Raw genomic sequence first — 23,558 nt, 5'->3', positions numbered from 1 at the left:
GATACCAATATCACAAACTCAAGTATCTGCTGATACCGATATCAGTCCGATACAGTCATTTTAGACCTTTTTGTGCTAGTTATTTCAAGCTTTTTCAAAGGCATAATCCTTCAACTGTGTAACAAATATCAGTCTCCCATAAAGACGTAATTCAGCCCACACCATGAGTCAGCTAAAAATGATGTTGCTGATGCAATAGGATTTTTGGATTTTGACCAGTATCGGACCAGCTCACTCCTACATGAAATACAATTAAAAAACAATCAAAAACAAGGAAACCAAACAATAAGGGACACATTTCAAAACACAATTAAATACATGAAACATAGAGGCATTTAGAACATTTTCACATTTATCCAGATGTTGCATGAATTTAAACATAAAATGTTTTAAAGTAATCATAATAATAACATAGATGATAAATAAAATATAACGAATAGTTATTGTAAACAGTGGAATAGTGTCACTTCTATGAGCAGCAGCACTTAAATGACTTAAATTCATCTGTAAGCTTACCAACCTTACTGATTTTAGTTCAGTTGAGACCTTTTGACGCGGACACTTCATCATCTTTAAAGGACTCACAGTGGGATGGTCCCGTCTTAATTTCGCACTTCTCACGAGATGCTGGTACTCTGTCCAGTTCATTATTATGGCCCATAATAATAATCATTTGTCAGGGTGCACTATGTGACGTTCTAGTGTCACATTTGACAGTTTTTATCTTTTATAAAGCAGATGATCTGCTGTGGCGACCCCTAAAGGGAGAAGCCGAAACAATAACAACAATATCTATAAATAGTGTTTTAAAATTGTCTCTAATGTTTCTTTATATTCTATGACTTCTTGCCACATGTGTGTCCTGCAGAACAGCAAATAAAATAGACTGTGTCCTTGAAATGTTAATGGCTCATCTGGATATACAAGTTGGCAAAACAAGTCCAGTTTTGAGTTATTTTAATACAGAGTCAATATTTAAACACACATCTTCTGGTATCTTTTATTTACTTAGGATTTTCATAATTTAGTGTTTAATGATTTAGTACTACCAACACACTCATATGGATTCACTTCACACACTGCTCACATCTAACCTTCATATACCCACACCAGAGGGAAGGAAATACCCCAAGGAGTGAGAATCAAAGAAGCTGCTTTTATTTTTAATGCTTAAATGTTTGCTTTTTTTCCCCCCATAACATTTTATTAAACTCATTGAACTCGAAACCGAGATAGTCAAGAGGACAGGAGGCAGCAGAGCAGATGGAGCTGTGTGGGCCGGTACATGCGTTGACGTACTTGATAGCTGTGTGGATTGAGTCGAGATACATATGCATGATAATTCACACACACACACACACACACACACCGGTTTGTGCAGCTATCCTTATTAGAACTCTACACTGACTCATTCATTAGTAACCAAAACCTTCAACCTGGACTGAACCTGAACCTCAACCATAACAAGTGAATGCCTGTTCTTAACCACACCGTTCACATCTTACCTCTAACATTAACCAGTTCCTCAGAAGACAATGAGGTTTTGCCCCATCAGGACCAGACTTTGGTCCTCATGACATTTACTGGTCCTGACAAGGTCAGTGTTTATGCCAGTAAAGGTCCTTAAAAGGTAACAAAAACACACATACACACCCACGGCACTTAAACAGCTATCAACAGCTTTGCACATGGTATAGAATCACACACACTTATGCTGCCGTCGTCCTCTCTCGGTTCGAGTATCCATGTCTGTGCTGCGGGAACCATCTTACGAGCCGACTCCACTCCACTCAAGCAACCCAGCAACACATTCTTCAGCCGTCTAATTCAGTCGTACACATGTCCGCAGTGTGTTTTAGCTCCTCGTCCTCTCTGGCTCTGTTCTGTTCATCCAGCCAATAAATATGTTTCCAAAGTGACCGCGAGAACGAGAAGATAGAAAAGTTTAGCTCTGTAGCCTCATAACTTTCTGTTTTCATGACGCTGTGGTTTTTTTGTTTGATATATGAGCCAATTATTATGTTGAAGATCCTGGGTTATTCTGGAGCCCCAGGCTGCATCCACCTCTAGCTCTCCTCTTCTTTGGGTTTAAAATGCATCCATTTTGCTACGCACATATATGCAAGTCCTCCACACCGCCACTAAAAGCCCCTAAAATGGAGTATTTTAAAAAGGCCGTGTTTAGTTTGAAAGTTTAGTTAGTGTCGTTTGTTCTAGTATGAAAGCACTGGCGGTTACTGGTCTTTGAAGCAGCTGAAGCTCATTTCTTACATCAATCCTGCAAACGAATAACTAGATCAAGGGAATGCAATAATTAAGTAAAACTGAAATGCAAAAATAGTGTTTTAATTCACAGACTTTACAGACTATTTGACTTTCCTCACAAAATCCACACAGGAGCTTCAGCTTCAAGTTGTTTTTAATGCGGAGGTTGCTACAGGAATACGAAAATCACCTAAAATAATCTGTCATCCGTGATGAACACCTGATTCTATAGTGACATGTTCTATAATCCCGTTCTTGTGCACGTTTAGTATTGAAATGTAAATACAACGCAGTACATATTTGATGATATTTTAGAGACAGCTGAGCTGCCCTTGCTGTCTTAGATTAATCGCCACGGTTTGAAAGTATATATGTAGTTTGAACTGCTCAGGTCTTATCACTCCCACCTCTACTATAGTAGTAAATAAAAAGTTAACATCATTAGTAACACTTAAGACAAGATGCACACAATTAAAATCACGTAAAGTCACGTTAACAACTGAATGAAAAAGAAAAAAATAGATGGAGTCAACTTTTAACGACAACAAACTGATTTTACTTAAAATAAAGAAAAGCAAACGATATCGTGGGTACACACAGTCTGACTGGGTACAGGTTCAGCTAATATTTTACATTATTATTCATTCATTATTCTCTGCAACCCATGGCAAGTTCTGCTTCATTTCCACTGTCACACATACGTGAAAAGTCATGTTTCTCATGTGCATGGACAGAAATTATTTCTCCCGCGGAGCTCAAACAGGAATTGTTTTCATCCGAAAACCAAAATCTATTAATATGGACGTAGCGACAAACACATCCAGTTCACATCTGGATGGATGTTCCATCTCACGTCACCGATTTCCTGCCTTTCTCTCCGCTGTCATGTCGTTGCTATAAAAGAATCATTAGATGCTCCAAAAATACTTGACAAGCATGCAGAGCCGTGGCTGTTGTCTTTTAACCGTCACGAAAATACTTTTCCACACTGTGCTTTGCACTCGTCAGTATTTGGGAAGTGTCCTCTCTTGCAGGGGGAACAAGCGTCAAGTTTAAGAATTAAATTCACTGTAAAAGTCTGACCTTTGAAAAGAAAAGCTCGTCCACACACTTAATAAGACTCACAAAAGGCTCAGCTTGAGAGGAGCAAGAATAGAGTGCTGACTGATCTTTTTTGGTCTTCGCTTAACTGTCCTCAGTTAAGCTGCAGGGGCATTGTGCTCATTTATTCATGGGGTTTTTTTCAGATCATACCAGCCACGTCTGATTAATGAGCCTTCACGCGCATGTCGGTATCTCGTGGTTAAGTGGCATTAATCAAGTCTGCCCACGAAGCTCAATGGATTTCCTGAGACACAAAAGGTGCAACGCCATCTGTCATAATGGGCACAATAATGCTGGCTAAGTGGAAAATGGCAGTGTTTAGACCACAGTGAGGAGAAGGAGGAAAGTGTATATCTGTTCAATGTACACAGAGAGTTTGTCATTGAACAGATGCACTACCTGCAGATTTGTAAGTGTGCAGCGACTGCTACCGAGGTTTTCCATAAAACCACGGGCCCTCTGATTTCTAAGAATTCAAATTATTTGTAAGAAACAATTTGATGAGAAGATCAATGGAGAGGAAGACGGAAGCTGAACTTCCTCTTCCTTCTCTCCGCTGTATCTCGACGACTACGGTCTTTTGGTGGTTTCGGTCGTGTTGTGCTTTTTGCTAAGGTTTTTAAAGATCAACTGAAAATAAGCAATTAAACATACAGTTTGGTTCCATTTCCTGCCCTCTCCCTCTCTCTCTCACACACACACACACACACACACACTCTCTCAGTCTCTTTCTGTCATTCCCTCTCACTCATTCTCCGTGCATCTCCGTGACATCTGCTGCACAGCACAAACAGGAGTACTGAGACGAGTGCTGATACGAATCTGATGTATAGTGTGCGAGCGTGCGTGCGTGTGTGCGAGAGAGTGAGTGTGTGTTTCATGAACCCTAACGGTTGGCTTTCTCTAACAGTATGTCAGTCTGTGTCTAGTTAGGGAACACACACACACCCACACACACACACTAAAAGCTTTCCAACTCTTCTTGCACCCTTCACCCATCCTCGGTTCATCCCACATCATGGAAAATTGGCCTCTGTCCACCTCTTTCTTTCTCTCTGTGCCCCTCTCCCAAACTGGACGATGTGTCTCTGTCTCACTGCAGTCACATAACTTCTAGATGTGGGATAAGAAAACGACTTGCTGCTTTTAAATCTGTTATATTCTGTGTTTTGGTTTTTTTTTTCTTCTTCTCAGGTTGCAGGTCAGTTTCAAATGACAATTTCAATATACAGCATCGGTGGAGTGACGCATATTCTGCATGCATCAGTCAGTACTTAGGCATACCCGATCATTCTGGTGTCTTTATTCTGTCGTATTCCCTGCCGTGGTCACTTTGTCCAGTTTAACAAAGAAAGGTTGTTTTTTTTTTAAACTCAGAATAAAAGGTTACTAACTCAGTGGTTGGTGTGGTCGCTGTATTGTCGAGCTGTGTGCAGTTCATCAAAGGTTTGACCGTCATCTCCAGAGTTCTCAGTGCTCTTTGCTTGTCCCCCCCCCTATGTAAATGACAATCACATGATTTTGATATGTTTTTAGAGCCATAAAGAACTGATTCTTACTCTAAATTCATACACATACTCAACTGAGTCCATACAGAAAACAAAAAGGAAGCATCAGTATGCACCAATGCTCCATTCACAACTGACAATAAGCACTGTAGAGCAAACTAGACTCACCACTACTGTACCTTTGAAATGTCACATGCCTCTGTGGTTTATCCATTATATGCTGCTGACATCAAATGAAGCACAGAGATGTGATTGGTGTTTGTTTTCCTTGGGTTTCTTTGAAGTTCACTTTCTTTTGTTGGTCTGCAGCATTTTGAGGTTTAAGCTCGCTAATCTGGGTTGATCCAAAAATGGCCCTGGCAACCACAGTGGGGACCGAAGAGGAGAAGAATGAACCGTTGATTTGCCATTGTGCTGTGAATGCCGGAGCCTTACAATTGACCAGGTCGCTAAAAAGAGCAACGGGTTGAAAGAACAAATAATCAGCTCCTGGTTCACATGCATGCATTAGCAGAAGTAAGTATTCTTCTCCAGATGAACTTTCTGATATATCATTTGAGGATGACTATCGTTGTAGATCAACATGGCACAGAGCTGTGTGTGCAAAGAAAACTGGCTTGTGCAGCGCTGTGTCCTTGGCCCGGCTCTGTTTGGTCAAGTAGTTACTTAGAAATAAAACTGTATGTTTTATTGCTGCCATCATCAGGTGAGATACTGCACTCGACTGGATAAACACAAGGATTAACTAATAGACTGTTGGCAAGGAGTCAGCGTGCGCTCCATCCCTTTGTACCATTCTTTTCTCCTCCCTTTCTTTTTCTCTTTCTCTCTCTCTAGTCTTAGTTCTTCTTGTCTTCCTCTCTTTGCATTGTCATAGTTCATACCACAGTTCAGCTTATTGCCATTTAAGTAAATAGCTATTGATTTAAATGGAAACAAAAATGAGGATAAAGTGCCGCGTGCAGACCATCGCTCAATAACGTCTGGTCCAGCCTGAAACTGTATTGCTCATAGGAAGTGTACGATAGTAGCTAGTTTCCGATCTACCAGACACTTTCTTCCAAGGAGGAACATAAAGGGCAAATCGCAGCCTCTGCTCCTCCACTTTCATCTCGGACAACCTGCTGATTTTCAAGATTCAGCATCTTCTCCTGCTGTTCTTCTTCTTCTCCTCGCCTCTGTTGTAACGTCAGTCGTCTGACATTATGAGACATTTACTCAGCCAAAGCTCCTCTTGCTCCCTGTTTGCTTGCTGCTTCTTTTTTCTCTCCTTTCAGTCGTTTGCTGTCTCTTTCCATTCCCTCCCTCCATCTTGATTGAAAGGGGACGCACGGCAAGAGCAGAGAGAAAGACGGAAATAGATGATGAAAGCAGACAATATTGTGGAAAACTCTCATGTACACCACTTACCCGGCTGATTATTTTGAATAAACAAGTGTTTCGTGCTTGGTGTCAAATCTTCCACTTTAGTGGGACTTCTGAGAGGAAATGATCCACATGGCAACACTTCTGTCTCGAGAGTTGTGTGCACAGTAGACTGAAAAAACACCACTTACATGCACTGTTTTCTAACTTACCTATTCTCTACTATACTGTAGCATCAGCTTTTGTAGATGACACCGTCAGGAAGTTTCTCTCCTGTGGCTCTCTCTTTAGCAGGAATGGAGGGACACTCTGAGTGTCATCACTCTAAGTTGTTTCTCATTGGAGGAATTCAACTGTCCCTGGTCTCCCCCATTACATTTATTCATTACCTTTTCTATAAATATTAAAAAAACAAAAGTAAGCTGCAACTGTATGTTTAGGTTCAAAATTACCGTGGGGCAAAGGTTCAATAAGAAACAGTTCAGAATCAACTACTGTTTGTAGTTGTACAATTCTCCTACGTCTGGTTTGCATTTGAAGACATGACGCTTCTAGTGAAACTGCCTTCCAGAGCCAAGGCTGCAAATCTACAGAGACCTGATTACTCACACACACACACACACACACACACACAAACACACACACACACACACACAGAGAGGCTTTTCAGCTTGTATGGGAGAAGTGCAGGTTTTTTGGCTGTATATGGTTTTGTCTGTGTGTCCTCAGGTTATTCATCAGCGTTAAATCACAGGCAGTTTGTGTCAGACTTGTGCACCAGAGTGGGTATTCTCTCACGCCTGCAACTCGTCCGGTGTCCACTGTGGTACGTCAAAGCGCCAACTTCCCCACATGTCAGTCTGACAGTGTGACGTAAGAGCAGGGCAACACTAAATGTTTAATTAAAGGAATTAACGGTCGTGTTGAATGGAGCTTCAGAGTCAAATGTCCCTCAAGGATGCTGCAGCTCTTTAATGGTACAGAACATCAGTAAATCACTGTCAGTGTTAATGTGCACTTCTAGTTTTGGAGTGCTTTATATAAATATGGAAAAATCAGGTTAGTGTTCGCCGTTAATTTTGTATGTCTTGTGACATCAGGCGAGATCAGCCCTGAGGGAACATGGGAGAAATAGGGATGAATGTTTTGGTTCCAGATAAACATGTAATGATGCTATTTCTGCTTTGAGTAGAACAGCAATGCATTTAAATGATGATTTGACACAAGCTGATGTCATTACACATTTTGTTGGGCAAGTTTAACCAATAGCACACAAAGCAATCAAAAATCAGTATGTTGTGATTTCTTTTTTAGATTATTTTGAAAATGGTTTTCTCTCCCAGAAACACCTTGATTATCCAGAGTTTATTTTTTCAGTTTTATTTGTTAATTTGAAAGCTCATATCTTCAGTTTTGAGAGGGTCGATTCATTTTGACTCACCATATTATTTTATTTTCTTGTCTTAGTGAACACAGAGTGGTCAAAGCTAAAGCTAACTGATTGTTTGCATCGTATTAATTGTTTTTTATTATTATTATTTTGAAAGGTTATTAAAATAAGAATATTTCAATGATCAATACTAGTGAATCGCAATACAAGTACAAGTAATTGCAATAAATCAGAATTGAATCTGCACCCAAAAGGGATGTTATACTAGCAAATAGGGACACAAGCATATCATCCCGTCCTTGTCAATAACCATAACTGATTTATTACCCAACAATCAATGAAGAGGAGTTCAATTCAGACTGAGACATTTAAGAGGTCTGCAGGTACCAGCTGATCTGTGATTTTACATCACTGTCTATTGACGTGGCGTGCAGACTGCTCATGTGTGAGTGAGAACCTCTGCACTTACTGTTGCTCAGTGGTCGATCCATTTGACTGAGCTTCACTGAAGCAGCTTTAACTCACTTCTTGATTAGTGAAGGTGGTGGAAGTCACAGATATGTGAGAGACCTACAGAAGTGAAGTAGACCTCAAAGTGCCGTATAACTCACTTCATCTTCACTCTGAGAGCTTCACAGTCTCGCCGCAGAGCCGCTTTCCAAGTCCGTCCAAAAACACCACAGTACCAGAGTAACCAGGAGCGAGGTGAATCGTAACTGTGATATACCATATCGTAAAATCCGCATTCTCTATTAAGGACTGTCAACTCTGGAGCACATTTCCAACCGAAATTCAATCAATATCGAGAATAAAACAGTTTACAACAAAGGTTAATTACTGGCTGAAAGACAAACAGAGCTGTGCCCATTCATTGTTTTCAGTATGTTTTATCCTACTTTTATCATAGTTTAGCCTGTAGTTGTTATGTATATGCATTTACATGTTAATGTCTTATGTAATGTTAGCATGTAGTTCTGTGTTTAGTGTAGTTTTAACATGTTTGATCATCTATATGTTATTATACTGTTCATGTAAAAGCCCAACTAGGGACAAGAGTTGCAAACTAACAATAGCTATACACTCTACATACAGCACATCACTTGCATCATTTGTATTGGAACTATGACTTTAAGTCTATTCTATTCTATTCTATTCTACATCCCATTGGCAATCCATGAGACTTTATTGTCGCTGCAAGGAAAGTCTTTTTAGTGAGTAAACATGTCACATCTTTGTTGGTGTGACAATTAAAAGTAGGGTGAAACACAACAGTTCAGGCATATACACCTAAATTTACCCTTAAACACTCACACCATTTATTGAGGATTAAAATGCAAGAGTGCAAAGCAGCCTTTAAAAGAAGAGAGTGACTCACTCTGAGTGATGTGCTCATTGGTTGCCTCATGTTATGGGACAAATAGCTGCTGTGCGCTATAAAGAATAATTAATGATAATAGCTGCGGTGGGAAAAAAGTCAAATCCAAAACAAATCTCCTTTACTAAGTGGAATTAATCACAGCAACGGTCCGAAAAAATGTAATTACTGCGTTAATTTGCCTTGACACACCTCGCCACATGCTCACTTCTCCGTGCACATGTTGGTATCAGCTATTCATCACAGTGAGTGACTGATCGAGAGGCTAATTCACCCGGAGGCCGATCAATGCAACAGCATTATCGATCGCTCGTGTCATCGTTCCTTTGCGGCCTCTCATTCGTCATGTCTGACACACACTGCACCTGAGTGCATTGATACTGTGATGATAATAAGTTAAGAATATACCCATTTTAAATTAGAAGAAGAAATGTAGCTGTCATGATCTGAACATAATTAAAGATAAGGAATGATTATAATTTAAAGGCAAACTTTACTTTCTCACTTCCTAAGAGATACATTTAAGGAAACGTCTGCTGTTCTTGGGCGAGTGATGTTTGTAGCTGGTTCCCTCAAATTGAAAAATAAGATAAGATAAGATAGTCTTTATTGTCACTGACACTTTTTTCAAAGGTACAACGAAATTGAAGGTGCCGTCTACTCAAATGAAGTATACAAATAGTATCCAAAACAGACAGAAACACATGATTTTGCACTTGAGAATGAACAGTGGCTGTGTGGTCACTGCCGTCAGAGATGGCAAAGTTAAATGTTGTATGTAAATGAAAATTGCGCAGGCGATCAAGGTCCCTGAGTGCAGAAATGATGCAGGTTTTTTGTCTTTCAGACTCAAGTGTTGGGTTTGTCTTTCACTCCTTTTATTCATCGCCTCCAGGTCTTGTTCTGCAGTGTGAATACAGAGATTACAAAGGAACAGAAACCATGTTTTTTTCTCTCTAGGAAGCTGAGACCTTGAGTTGCAGCTTTTTGAATATTTCTCAGCTTTAGGCTGCACACACACACACACACACACACTTGACTGTATTAAAGTCTGTTATTTGTACAGTGAATCTACTTATTCACAGGGACTGTTTTCTCAAGAAAACATGTTGTAAAAAACGAAGTTTTCACTGTATTGTCATTTTTCCTGCATATCTATTATTCACTACATGGTATACACCATGGAACAGGCTCTTTATCAGCTTATCTTCATCCGTCTTCATCAAATCCCTGCCCGGAAGTGATCATGTAATACATCCATATATTCACCCGAGAATATTTATTATTAATTTCTTCAGTGAAAACATGATTTTTTTCCTGTCAAAATGTAATATGACTTTGAGTTTGTGTACCAGGATATCCATTATGACTATTTATTAATGTACTCTTGCAGTGGGTGGGGGTTGTTTGTTCCTCATTAACTCAAGAGCCGTGTTAACAGTATATACAAATAAGATGTTTACAAGATAGTGTGAGATCAATTTCGAGTAACATTTGTTCAGTGATCTGGAAAAAAAATCATGTGTAGCAATGAAAATTGTTGCTTAAATATCTTTTTCTGACCATAATTATTGTACGAGACGATTTGTCCGACATGTAAACGTCCAGTCAGTAACATTGACAACGATTTATTGGCAGAAATTGAATTTATTACTCATAAGTATGTGTGTATTGATGTACAAAGCACTATTCTGACTATTCTATGCTCCACAAGTGTGGAGTAGTGTCATTTTACCACAGGACATCTGGCCAATTTGCATGGGAAAAGAAATCGAGGTAAATTGATCTGTCTATAGCGTGACCCCACGTTGACCCCTCCCCCCCATCCCCCAGACAAGGCACGTGTTCTGTCACCCTACCCAGTCACCCGGGGTGGCAATAAGGTCCCTGACACGGGAGGGCTAGGGGTTTAGCGAACCCAGTTATTCCCGACCTGGCAGCGGCTACCCAGTGGCGCTTGATTTATGCACTGCTGTCACCTCCTGTCACCTCCTGTCACCTCCTGTCACCTCCTGTCGTCATGTGCATACGACGCTGCTTCTTGATATCACAAGTGCAGATACGCATCAACATAACGCCTCGATCCATGCTTGAAAATCAGTGGAAAAGTACTTATATACAGGAGATGATGGAATATTTACACACATATTCACTGCATTTCTATTTCCATGGGATTAGTATTACCTGGGATAGTTTTCCGGACCTTTTTACCTCAGGTAAAAGTTGCCGTTATCGTGGTCCAGTAATGACACATTTGGACGGAACTACAAATCAATAAGAAGCTCTGGTAATAATTACTTTACCCCACCTCCTCATGAAAAATTAATCCCGTACGAATATGCCTTACTGATTTAAATTAAAAACTATTTCAGCTTATGTAGCCTTTGAATAATGTTTCTACAGAAGTCTGGACAGTCAAACCAGCCAGCACATGGGTACTTAAATCATGAAGTTTACAAAGCAAAGAGGAAGAAGAATGGCCGTGAAGCAGAAAGTGGAAATGGCATAGAGTGGAGAGGGATGTGAAAGAGTGTTTACAGTGTCCAGACACTTCAGTGGAAGCCGCTGTAGTGCCCCGACTCACTCGGGAGAGGGAGGGCTGAGGGAAGGAGTCGTCCTCTGTTTGTTGTTATATGCAATCCTACTTTAAGATGTCCCTAACTCTTACACACTGGACCTTTAACTGTCCGTTTTCTGAAGCTATGAAGCTGCAGACAGTTCTGCAAGAAAACTTGACCTAAAGATATCACAGAAGTGTCACAGCATGAGTCGCATCTGTATATCGGGGAAAATCGGATAGAGTGAGACAAAGAAACGGCTTCACACTAGTTTTCATACTGTTGACAGTTACATTGGAATAGAACAATGCAACAATTGAGCAAGAACAATTAGTTCCTGACGTAACCAGCACTGGATGGAGGACCACTCCACACTCACACCATCATGACACAGACCTGGCTACCAGAAGTGGATGTTTGTAAATTTGCTCTCCGGGCTCTCAGTCTGTCTGTCTATCTGTCTATGACAGTAAAGAGCTGTTAGTGAGAAAGCCACCATTAGATGCAGATGTGGCTCGAATGTTTGGAGCGATGGGTTCTCCTCTACTTTAACTCAGCCGCAGGTGCACATGCTGTTCATGCACACACACACACTTCCCTGATGATATTTCTCCCAGATCCCATAGAAAATAAATGGTTGCATCAATCATGAAGAGGAACCAGGAGAGTACAGAGAGCAGTACAGAGAGACGGGGGCAAACTAAAGCAGAGGCACAGAGATGGAAGCAAGAAAACAAACAGAATACAAGATTACAAAGAAAGTGAGGCACAAAGCCAGTAACATGGAAAAGCCTTCCATAGTCTTCCAGTGCTTTTTAGATCTTCTTTTTCTTGGCTCTTGTCTCCCTCTTTCTTTTATACCCTCCTCTAAAACAGTATAAAGGAGTTTAACTAAATCAAGAGGGAAGGGAACTGCACTGTGGATGCCCACAGCCATGTAGCACAAGAGATGATGAAGAAGAAGAGGAAGTAAAAGGAGAAGAAAATCTCTGAGAGATGGAACAGAAAGTCGGGGAGTTAAAGAAGGCTGTACTGCAACATTTTAGATGTCAAACACCACAACCGACCAACAATCAAAGCTTTATAGAGATGAGGAGAAGACCATAAATATCAGATAGACATATGGCATCTTTACAAAAGCAGTTGAGAGGTAATCTGTAGAACAGCAGGCCGGAGCTTCTAGCAAGTACATATGTTGCCTGGGAAGCTGCCTCCTGAATTTGAATTTGTATCTGCTCATTAATCATGTTACCATATGATGTGGGGTAGTTTCTCTGCAGCCAGAGGAGGAGGAGGAGGAGGAGGAGGAGGAGGAAGGGTTTTTTGAGTCAGGAAAACAAGATGGAGAGCAAAAGAAGAACACTGATTTTTGATAACACGAGGAGATATATATATGTATAGACATATATATGTCTATATATATATAGATATATATGTATATATCTATATATAGATAGATATATACATATACATATACATATATATATATATAGTTGTCCATGTTAATATGATGTATGATATTTGTCAATGTTTACAGGTTATGTGATGTCCTTTTATCCTAATATAGTGGAGCTGAATGGGATGTGTGTGTGTTCTTGTATTTGTGGCTTTGTGAGGACCAAAAACTTTAAAGGGATTTTTGTGAATTAAGACCTGGTTTTAGGGTAAGGGGCTAGGGATTGGATTATGTCTATGAGGGTCCTCACTAAGAATGAAGTGTGTGTGTTCCAGTAAAAACTGGTATTGGCAGGAATCTGTCCCTGGAGACTCTTATTTCTCTTCATTCTTTTTTTTGTCACATCACTGATCAGTGACGTTGCCAAAGAAACTTGCAAATTGACTCCGTCAAGGAATTAGCTTTGCAACTGTATCACATTCACACCACCATCTGTTGAAAATGGGTTCATTTGCCCTCAGTCCATCTATATAGTCGGGATGTAGATCAGCTGGATTGCCATGGTAACGGCAATACAATAAATTGCGAAGCTCTACGCTGTGCTATATCTTAATAATGCTCTCTGTGTGTGTGTGTGTGTGTGTATGTTTTGTCTCCACAGGTTTATCCTGGTGTTTGGATGTCTGGTTCTCTCGGTGTTTTCCACCATCCCTGCTCACCAAGAGTTCTCCTCACACTGTCTCCTTATTCTGGTAGGACACACATGTGCACACACAGACACACACACACACACACTTCGAGCTGCAGCAATGAAAAAAACCCAAACATAAATCAGTCTTTAAACTAAAGTTCTTTAATATTTTCAGATTTCAAATTTCAAAACACGACATTTCAAAACACGATTTTTACCACTTTCTGACGTTTTATAAAACCTAAAGTGCAAATATCCACCAAGGCCGTCAACACACTTCTGACTCCAGTCATAGATTTGGAACACCATCAGAAATTGCATTCAAATTTGTTCATTAATTTTTTAATTAATGTTGATTACAAACAAAGACAGACACAGTCTCTTCAGCTAATGTTGAACTGCTGCAGTTCCATTGTGAACACACTTTATTTTTACAACCATCTTCACACTTTATAAGAAAGTGATTCCTATCAATGTTCATTTTGATATATTTTTATTTATAAAAAAATAAAGTTTGCTCTGTGTTCACGGGGGGGATATGTGCTACGATTTGTTCCAAAAGGAGTTTTGTACACAGATTAAACAACGTAGCCACTGCTTGTTATTATTATATTGAAAGATAGGTTTAGTTATTTTACAACTTAATTGTGACAAATAGAACTACTGTTAGAAATACTGTTAGTCTTTTTTTCTTGTAGACATTCTTAACTATCACAGCAGGGAAAAACTAGTAACAGCAGCGATGGCTGCTGCACTGAAGTGTCACAGTAAGTCAAATTTGTGAGCTTACATAATGAAGAAAAGCTGCGGAACTGACACACTTAGTAGAAGAAATACAGCTATTGTTCATGGTGTTAATTTCACGTGGGGATCACTGTCTGAATAAATGCACGTTTAGTCCTACTGAAATTGTGCTACATCAAATGTATCAAAGATGGATTTACACACCCATATAATGCTGTTAGAACATGAATGCATTCAATTAAACCCAAACTGACTGAGGCTTTCTGCACATGTTCCACAGTTTGACCTTTGACCCAGTCTTAACAGAAAAGCCGGTAACACAGAAGAAGACAACAAATGTAGAAACGTAGAGGAAGACTGAAAATATGCTCCGTCAGCTTTAACAATTAAATATTCTGAGGTTAATGGATGGTAGGAGGACACAGAATGGCGTTTGACATGCTTACAGGGGGCATATCGCCACCTAGTGTAGTGGAGGTGGACACACTTCATTCAAATCTCCACTCGTGTTTGTAAACTGGGAAATGTACTAAGTGACGTTAGAACAGCCTAAATAATAGGTCTTCAAGTACAGGTTGTGTTTTGCTTCTCTTATTGACTTTGTGTCACTGTAACCTTTCAAATGGTTGTTGGAAGAATGCTCCAACTTCACCACATGTGAGAGTGTGTGAGAGTTCATTATCTGTCAGTGGTAAAAGACACAACAGCAATAGCAAACTGTATTCATTATCTGATCTCTTGTGTGTGTGTGTGGGTGTGTGTGTGTGTGTGTGTGTGTGTGTGTGTGTGTGTGTGTGTGTGTGTCTCCTGCAGGAGTTTGTGATGATTGTAGTGTTTGGTCTTGAGTACATCATTAGGATATGGAGTGCTGGCTGCTGCTGCCGCTACCGAGGCTGGCAAGGACGCCTCCGCTTCGCCAGGAAACCATTTTGTGTCATAGGTAGGTGTGTGTGTGTGTGTGCGCGCGTGCGTGCGTGTGCGACACAAACTTACAAAATGAAACATTAAGTTTGTCCGACATCACTACACTGGTACACAGCATATGACCTTCCTATGATTAAATAGAGAAGCAAATATTTAATTTCATAATTCTAATATCTTAAAGGTTAAAGGAGGTTATGATACATTCATTTATACTTGAGTTATGATGCTGTTTGCAAAGATTAAGAGTTTTCTTTTGTTTTGATCCTTTGATCTCCTCTTCAGTTCCTAAGTGTTGACATTAGCCAGTGAATAATGAAAACCCATTGGTTCAGAGGAGACTAGCTCGCCTTTCTTCTTTTGTAACTCCCTTAGGGAGAAAGTGAGTTTGCTGATGAAATGAATGAGAAGAGAAAAAAAATGGAGTGGTTAAGTGTTGCACACATTATGGCAGAAGAAGAATAATAGAGATGGAAAATGAAAGAATCAGCTCACACAGAATCAATAGTTACAGATGGTGATAGACGAACATGTGGCTCGAGTCAGGTGTGTCAACCACAGTCACACTAATATTCTGACCTTTGACTTTTTCACTCTTTCACTCACAGACATTATTGTACTCATCGCCTCGGTTGCTGTGGTTTCGGCCGGTAGTCAGGGTAACATCTTTGCCACTTCTGCACTGCGTAGCCTTCGTTTTCTTCAGATCCTGCGCATGGTGCGCATGGACCGCAGGGGAGGGACCTGGAAGCTCCTGGGATCTGTAGTTTATGCACACAGTAAGGTAAGACCTTTTTTTGGCGTTGGATCTTCGTCTCCACGGACAAACTTTCATTTTGGGGTTGAAATTTATAAAGATTAGTCAACCACACGGTTGGTGTAGTGGTTGCCCGTTTGCAGCAATACGACCCGGTTTCGTGTCCCAGTCCTAACAAGGGCCTTTCTGCATGGAGTTTGCATGTTCTCCATGTGTGTGTGTGGGTTTCCTCTAGGTTCTCCGGTTTCCATTCCACAGTCCAAAAACATGCAGACTATGGTTAAATTTGACACTTTAAATTGACCATAGGTGTGTGACAGTGGATGGTTGGTTGTCTCCGTGGTGTACCCTGCCTGTCACCCTATGTCACCTGGGATTGGCACCAGCGCAACATTCATGTGGAGGATAAAGCGGAAGAAGATGAATGAATAGTCCGTGTCACACAATGCTAAATAAAGCTGTGTGTGTGCACTGCGGCAGATGGAGGACAGTAACGATGCAATAATTGTTTGTCATACAGTTTGGAGTATGACAAAAAATCCCAGAGAAGCGTCAAAAAAGCGGTTGTTCAACAGTCTGATGGGGAAAAACACTTTTTTGCCCCCACCTGCCCCTGCACTGCTGCTGTATAAACAACGCTCTCTCAGTCAGGTCTGATAGTATTGCTTGACAAGCCGTTTTCAGATGAAGGACACACACATAATGTTGCGTCATTTCTGTTCACAAACACCAAACAGAGGCAGAATAATAACAACAAAAATCCATAAAAGTGCACTGCAGCTTCCCAGATATTGCATGTAGTAAATATTCAGCTTCCAGGTGAGATATAGATCCTTTTACTTTAAAAAAAACCAGTCTGTTTTTACAATGACTTTATGTATGTGTTTGTATTGTAGGAGCTGGTGACTGCTTGGTATATTGGCTTTCTGGTGCTGATCTTCTCCTCCTTCCTGGTCTATCTTGTGGAAAAGGAATTCAATAAGGACTTTGCCACTTATGCTGATGCACTGTGGTGGGGCACGGTGAGCACACACACACACAGAACCCTCTCAGTGTGTTTGTTAAAAATCGTTTTTTAAATGCACTTATACAATTGAAGGTTTAATATGATTTTACTCCACTCTAAATTTTGTTTTCCCATGTCCATATTTAGATAATTTATTAGATTTAGTTTGAGTTGCTCCAGTTTACTCCAACCGACACAGTTGGAGTTGTTTTTTGTTGTCTTTTCATTTGTTTCATTTCTGACAGCAGTGATTTATTTCCCTTAACGCATTCCGTGTGACCTTAATGGCATCTGTAATACACAGATTAAGAGAAGAGACCTTTGAAGTCACACATGGCTGACTGCACTGCACTGTTTCCTCCTGTATCTAGAATCCATTACACTTTTCAAAATGTTGCAACACACAACACAGACACACACACACACACAAAAACAAAGCAGAGAGAAGAAATGGCTCAGTCAATAAATTCAATTTTCTCCTGCTGTCAGGTGAGACTGTGTCCTGTGACCTCGGATCATCTCTCTGGTGGACACTAAATGCTGTTATATCGTTTTTTTTCTGGGGGAAGAAAAAAACTTGATTTAGCCTGAAGGATTACAAGTCCATATGAAAGCTGAAAGGGGGAAGTAAAAGCACCTCACCTCTGAGATTTAGAAAGTGCAGTCCAGCTTCTATATCAATGTGGATTTTATTTCTGAATGATGCACCATGTGCTACTCAGCAGTCATCCAGGTGTTCCCGGTGTGAACTGAGAGAGACGTTTAAAATGTTATACAGTTTGTTCTTTTGTGTGTTTTTGTGAAACATTCACGTTCATGTGTGTTTCCTTTTGCGTCAATAGCACTTGTGTAGTTTGAGTCCGCTTACCTCCTCCTCTGTATTTACTGACTGCGGATTATAGTCATGTGACACTACCATTTTCTCCTCGCTCCTACAGAGAGCTATCAAGTGTCTATGTGATTAAGGGAGAAGAAGCAGATGAGGGAGATAAGATTTCAGGTTGCCTGAGCGTTGACCTTTGGTCTTTCAGATCACCCTTACGACCATCGGCTATGGTGACAAGACCCCGCAGACGTGGACAGGACGCTTGTTATCAGCCGGTTTTGCTCTGCTGGGAATCTCCTTCTTTGCACTGCCAGCCGTGAGTCACACAAACACACTCGGGAACATGGTGAAAGATTACATTTAATCCACAGCTATTTCTAAGGAGAAGCAACCATGATTTATTTTTATTTTTGGAAGCTTCAGATTTCACCCCTTGTCGCTCCCAATTAGCCCTGCTTTCTGTTTTAGGCGTTCACATGTAGGTGTAGGGTGTCCATACATAGGGTGTGGGACTAAATAAAGGCTAACTGGCTCTTCAAATAGAGATTTTTTTCAAAGGCACACTTCTAATCGAGGGCTATGAGATTCAGTATTTCCCAGATTGGCTACATTGGATAGCAAGTTGTGTAGCTACGTTATTGCATTTAGCTTTGTATTACTAGAATAGCGATAGTATTCTTGAAAAATTGTGCTTCTGAGTTGAGAAATATCTCCATTGTTTTCTTTGTAACTTTTGTTAAGTTTCACGTGGCATGGGGCTATAGGGATAGGGGTAAAAAATGTGATGTGTCCTCAAAGTCAATGTGTATGCTTGCACGTAGGGTATCCTTGGGTCAGGGTTTGCCCTGAAGGTACAGGAGCAGCATCGACAGAAGCACTTTGAAAAGAGGAGGAACCCAGCTGCCAGCCTCATCCAGGTACACTCACACATGCAAAGACCAAACACAGCAGCAGCAGCAGCCAGTGCGAGGACCAGTGCGAATACAAACAACTTTCTCTCCTTTTATGTGCACATTATCATGTATTTGTGTGCACTCCATGTCTGTTTTGACCACCTCTTTCCCATTCACTGTTGGTCTCTGTGTCTGAATAAAAGCATGAGAGTGTGTGTTCATTCTCTGATGAGAGTGTTAGGGACATCCTGAAGTGTGTGCATGAGTGGTCTCACCTTCTATCTCACTATTACGTGTTTTATTAAGGATGCAGTTAATATGAGGGTCTCTGTGTGTATGTATGTGTGTGTGTTATACCAATCTACCCACTGTCAGGGTGTGTAGTTAATGATGCTGTGTGTATAGTCGTGTGAAGGACCCTGTCGTCTCTCTCAGGTCCACCAGCTATACACACACTGCTGGGATTTGTGAGCCGTTTCCATGGCGATTATTCCCTGGGTAGATGCTCCTCCAAACTGTCACTCATTTTAATAGACAAGAGCAGCTGCATTACTTCCTAATGAACAATAAGTGTGTTATTTCTTGTGTGCGTCTCTTTTCATTTATGTGTGTGTGTGTCTGTCTGTCTGTCCTTTTATACTAAAGAAAAATGTGTAAAATCAAATTATTCTAGATCATCATTGAAAGCAGCATACTCACGGCAATATTTGGTGAACCAGGTGTTTGACATGGACATAGTTACGACTTCCTTTGGCGACTTACATCAACAATCAATCAGTGTTTAAGTCCAAAACTTTAAAGTTAACAGCTTTTTGAAACTGCATATTTGGAAGATACAAAAATAATGAAACAACTACTGCAATAATACCTGGGATCAATGATGAAGCGGATTTGTACCTATTATGTATTTCAATTATTTGAACTACACAGTGAAAAAGCCACTACAGGCTGTACATACTAGGAATCATTATGTCTCTATGTGCATGTTGTTTATCACACATTGTGCTTGTACTGTTATAAACGTCATGTCTCAGATGATTTTTTTTTTACAAATCTTGGCCTCACATATTTGATTTAGTAACAGATATGATAATTAAGGTCAAGAATCTGGAAATGCGATACAGTAAAGGACAATATGACAGGTTGTGTCTATTTTTAAGAAAAACTCTCATAGTAAATATACAAATGTTATACGGCTGCTAACTAGTGATCGGAGGCTTTAATACAACACGGTCAAGAATACTTATTAGTGTATTGATGTTTTCTTACGCCACTATATAATAAACAGTGGTTTCTTATAGAGGTTTTTGCCTTTTTTCCACTTCCAAATATGTTAATAGAATTCAAGGAAAGTGTGAATCTGTCTGAAACGTGGTCTGATATGTTGAAACGTTATTTATGTAAATCTATATTTGTTTTGTCTGTCCACCTTGTCATGAGTCAACATCACTTCCTCGTGGAGCCCAATTGATCCTTATAATAATCCACTGAGGGAGCGTTTTATCCCTCATGTCTTGATCTTGTTTCTGTTTTCTTGGCAAACTATCAAACACCTGGTCACTGTTATCTGCCAAGCTCATAACATTTCCCTCAACAGGTAAAAGGAAACTTGGAAGCAGCTTTAATGTGTTAAATATGTGGATGACATTACTGTTCTATTCATCATTTCACTCCCCTCATCTCACACAACTCTCCCTGCTTTAAACCACTGTGTGTTTTGTGTTTCTCTGTCTCTATGCTGCGTAGGATATCACCACTGTCTGCAAGCCTGAACAGCTGGTCTATTCTAAATTTCACCTGCTGTAAAAGCTATTTTGTCTACTATCTGTTATTTCAAAACCAGATTGAGCGGACTAAGTGGACTGTAGAGGAATGACAAAGAGCAGCCAGACTTGACCAGCATTTGGCAGGTGGGGCCGGTGTTAATTTCCCACCCATCTAAAAAAAAAGTGCTTATATAAAAGCTTATGTCACAAATCCTGTAACCGCACCTGGCGTTGTCATGGAGGTTCAGTTGGCCGAAAGTGAATAATCATTCATGATTTACAGTAAAGAGAACAACTTGTTTCAGTGATTGTGGTAGATTTAAGAGCTACTACTCTTTTTAACTTTGAAAATACTGTGATATAGTTTTAAATAGGCCTCTATTGTAAACACTGGGTCTCTTCAGTATGAAGCTGCTCTGCAAATATTTCAGAATTAAAGCCTTTTTTTTAAGATTAATTAACCGGTTGTGATTGTGTTGAGATTTAGGTCTCATGATCAGTCAAATGCTAACATCATGCATGACAAATGTCAAATGTCACAAAGACTGTGCTTAATAATTAGATGTTATGGAACCCCAGACATGACATGGGGGGAGGGGGGGGACTATAAGTATAAAGTGCACAGGAAATACTAATACAATCTTGGGTTTAGTATCATTCCCATCAACAAATGTGACACTAAAGTAAAGTTAGAAGGATATTAAAAGTTTGGAAATTCCAGGATCAGTAACGTTTGGACGAAACATTGTTGAAACACATGCGAGAAATACAGTATTTTGAATCATAGCAATGTAGATAAACAAACTATAACCATAACACATAGGAATGATATTAATACAATTAATAATTACTATTTTGTGTGCACGTTATTCCTATTACGTGACCACAATTTAGACTTTTTTTCATGTCTGGGACTCTATAGGACGTAGCCTTGTGGTTTTATCAGTGAAGTGCGACCCTGCTAAAAGACCTCATTTTAAATGGAAAATAAACTTGATTATAATGATGGTAAACAGTTTCCTGAGGAGTTAATGTTCTCAATTGCTAGTTCCACGTCTTCCGCAATAGACGGCACATATAATTGTGTCTGCTTCCCATTTCAAATACTGACATGGTGCTGGTAAAATCACATACTGTATCTGGAGGCTGCGAACAGTCTCACCATTAGATGTCACTAATTCTTTCACACTGGACCTTAAGTGTTGGGACATTACAGTCTAAGTCCAAGTGGTACCTTGATTAAAATATTATCTTCCACTGGCTCCTCTGAGGACCTCCTGTATGGCTGCCAGCTGGTTACATCCTACGACATGTATATTTACGTGTTGGCATTCTTCCTTAATTTTCCTCACTGTGTTCGTGCCATTGCCCCTCTGTGTCTTGCATGTGTGTTTGTACTTGTGCGTGCGTGTACATGTGAATGTGTCTGTGTCTCTGCTCCCTCCTCCACCCAGGCGGCTTGGCGTCTGTACTCCACGGACGGCGCTCGTCCCTACCTCAGGGCCACCTGGCACCACTACCAAAGCACCCTCCCCCCCCACAGGCATGTATCCCCACCACCAACTCCACCTCCACAAGCACCTCCATCACCACCCCCACCTCCCTCCAACAACCCCGCCCCGTCACGATGCATCAACAGTACCCCAAAAAACTAATCAGCTTTTTCTTTTTTTCCCTCCCACCTGACTTTCCTTTCCTCACTTCTTACTCAACTTAATCGTCCCTCCCTCACCAATTTTTCCTCACACACTTTACCCCATTAATTGTTTAATTCATCTTTATTTTATTTATTCTTTCGACTCTGCATGTAGTGTGTCTGGCGTAGTTATGCTGCTGATGAGAACTCGGTTTCCGTTGCTACCTGGAAGCCTCATTTGAAGGCGTTGCATACCTGCAGCCCCGCCAAGTAGGTAACAACTTACAGACTTACAAACATGGCCGTTGCTGCTCAGCTCCTTCTCCTCATCTCTCATCCTCAGCTGGTGTCTGCTCATCTTCTTCAGTGTAGCTTCAGTTCCTCTTCCATTTTTCCGCCATGTAACTTTTTGTTGTGCAGAGTTCTTCCTCAAGTATAACTTAATAAACAATTTTGCTCTCAATGAAAGTTGGTTTCTTAAAGGAATACTTCATTTAGCTTTGTATTACTAGAATAGGGGTAGTATTTTTGAAAAATGGTGCTTCCCAACCTCAGTTTCCCCTGAGCCGAGAAATATTTTCATTCTTTTTTTTATTACATGCCCACCAGTGACACCAGGAACTCATTCCCACTATGTAAACCAGGGGTGTCAAACTCATTTTTGTTCAGGGGCCACATACAGCACAGTTTGATCTCAAGGGGGCCGGACCAGTAAAAATAGCAAATATAATAGAATAATAACCTATGAACTAAGAACTCCTTTGTTTTTTCTCCTTTTTTTTACATTTAATGAAGGATAATTTTACAAAACATGAAATGTCTTGAGAAATATAAGTGCAATTTCAACAATATCATGCCTAAATTTATTATTTACACAGCACACTGGATCTATAAAGGCACAAACATTTAGTCACGGGTATCTGGAGCATTTGACATTACGTTTAGATTGGACCCTCTGGGCCTCTGGCCGGCCGGTTCTGGCCCCCGGGCCGTATGTGACACCCCTGATGTAAACAGTGTCCGCCATCTTTGCTAACAGTTATGCTAACAGGACCAAGTGTGCACATAGCAAAGAAAAGAATGAAAATGTTTCTCAACTCAGGGGAAACTGAGGTTGGGAAGCACAATTTTTCAAAAATACACACAAATACAAAGGTAAATGCAAGTATTCCTTTAAGCATGCATGGCCTGTAACACCCTTGTAACATTCAGACAGGTATTCAGAACCTAGATTGGTCCAATTCCACATCACCAATTGGTAGATAAACACTGCATTGTACAACATTAGTACATCTTGTTTTCTTTCAGGATATTTCCTGCGACTTAGAGAATCGGCCTCTTGTTTATACCTGCATGT

General features: G+C 40.3%; 1 protein-coding gene across 6 annotated transcripts in view; it reads left to right on the top strand.

Annotated features, from left to right (window-relative positions):
• Positions 1-23,558, top strand: part of LOC122781649 (potassium voltage-gated channel subfamily KQT member 5-like) — a 101,229-nt gene that overhangs the window by 60,001 nt on the left and 17,670 nt on the right. For 5 of the 6 annotated variants that reach the window (XM_044045501.1, XM_044045500.1, XM_044045504.1 and 2 more), the window contains 7 exons: positions 13,623-13,713; positions 15,210-15,336; positions 15,926-16,101; positions 16,971-17,096; positions 18,112-18,222; positions 18,728-18,823; positions 22,377-22,471. In XM_044045501.1, the coding sequence (XP_043901436.1) occupies positions 13,623-13,713; positions 15,210-15,336; positions 15,926-16,101; positions 16,971-17,096; positions 18,112-18,222; positions 18,728-18,823; positions 22,377-22,471 (822 nt within the window). Of the gene's footprint in view, positions 1-5,372; positions 5,394-13,622; positions 13,714-15,209; positions 15,337-15,925; positions 16,102-16,970; positions 17,097-18,111; positions 18,223-18,727; positions 18,824-22,376; positions 22,472-23,558 lie in introns of those variants that run through there. The other variant, XM_044045505.1, reaches the window with a different exon arrangement.

Source organism: Solea senegalensis, linkage group LG15, assembly GCF_019176455.1.
Source record: "Solea senegalensis isolate Sse05_10M linkage group LG15, IFAPA_SoseM_1, whole genome shotgun sequence".
Classification (NCBI taxonomy): Eukaryota; Metazoa; Chordata; class Actinopteri; order Pleuronectiformes; family Soleidae; genus Solea; species Solea senegalensis.
The sequence above is the reverse complement of the archived record's forward strand: the minus strand, read 5'-3'. Positions and strand labels throughout refer to the sequence as shown.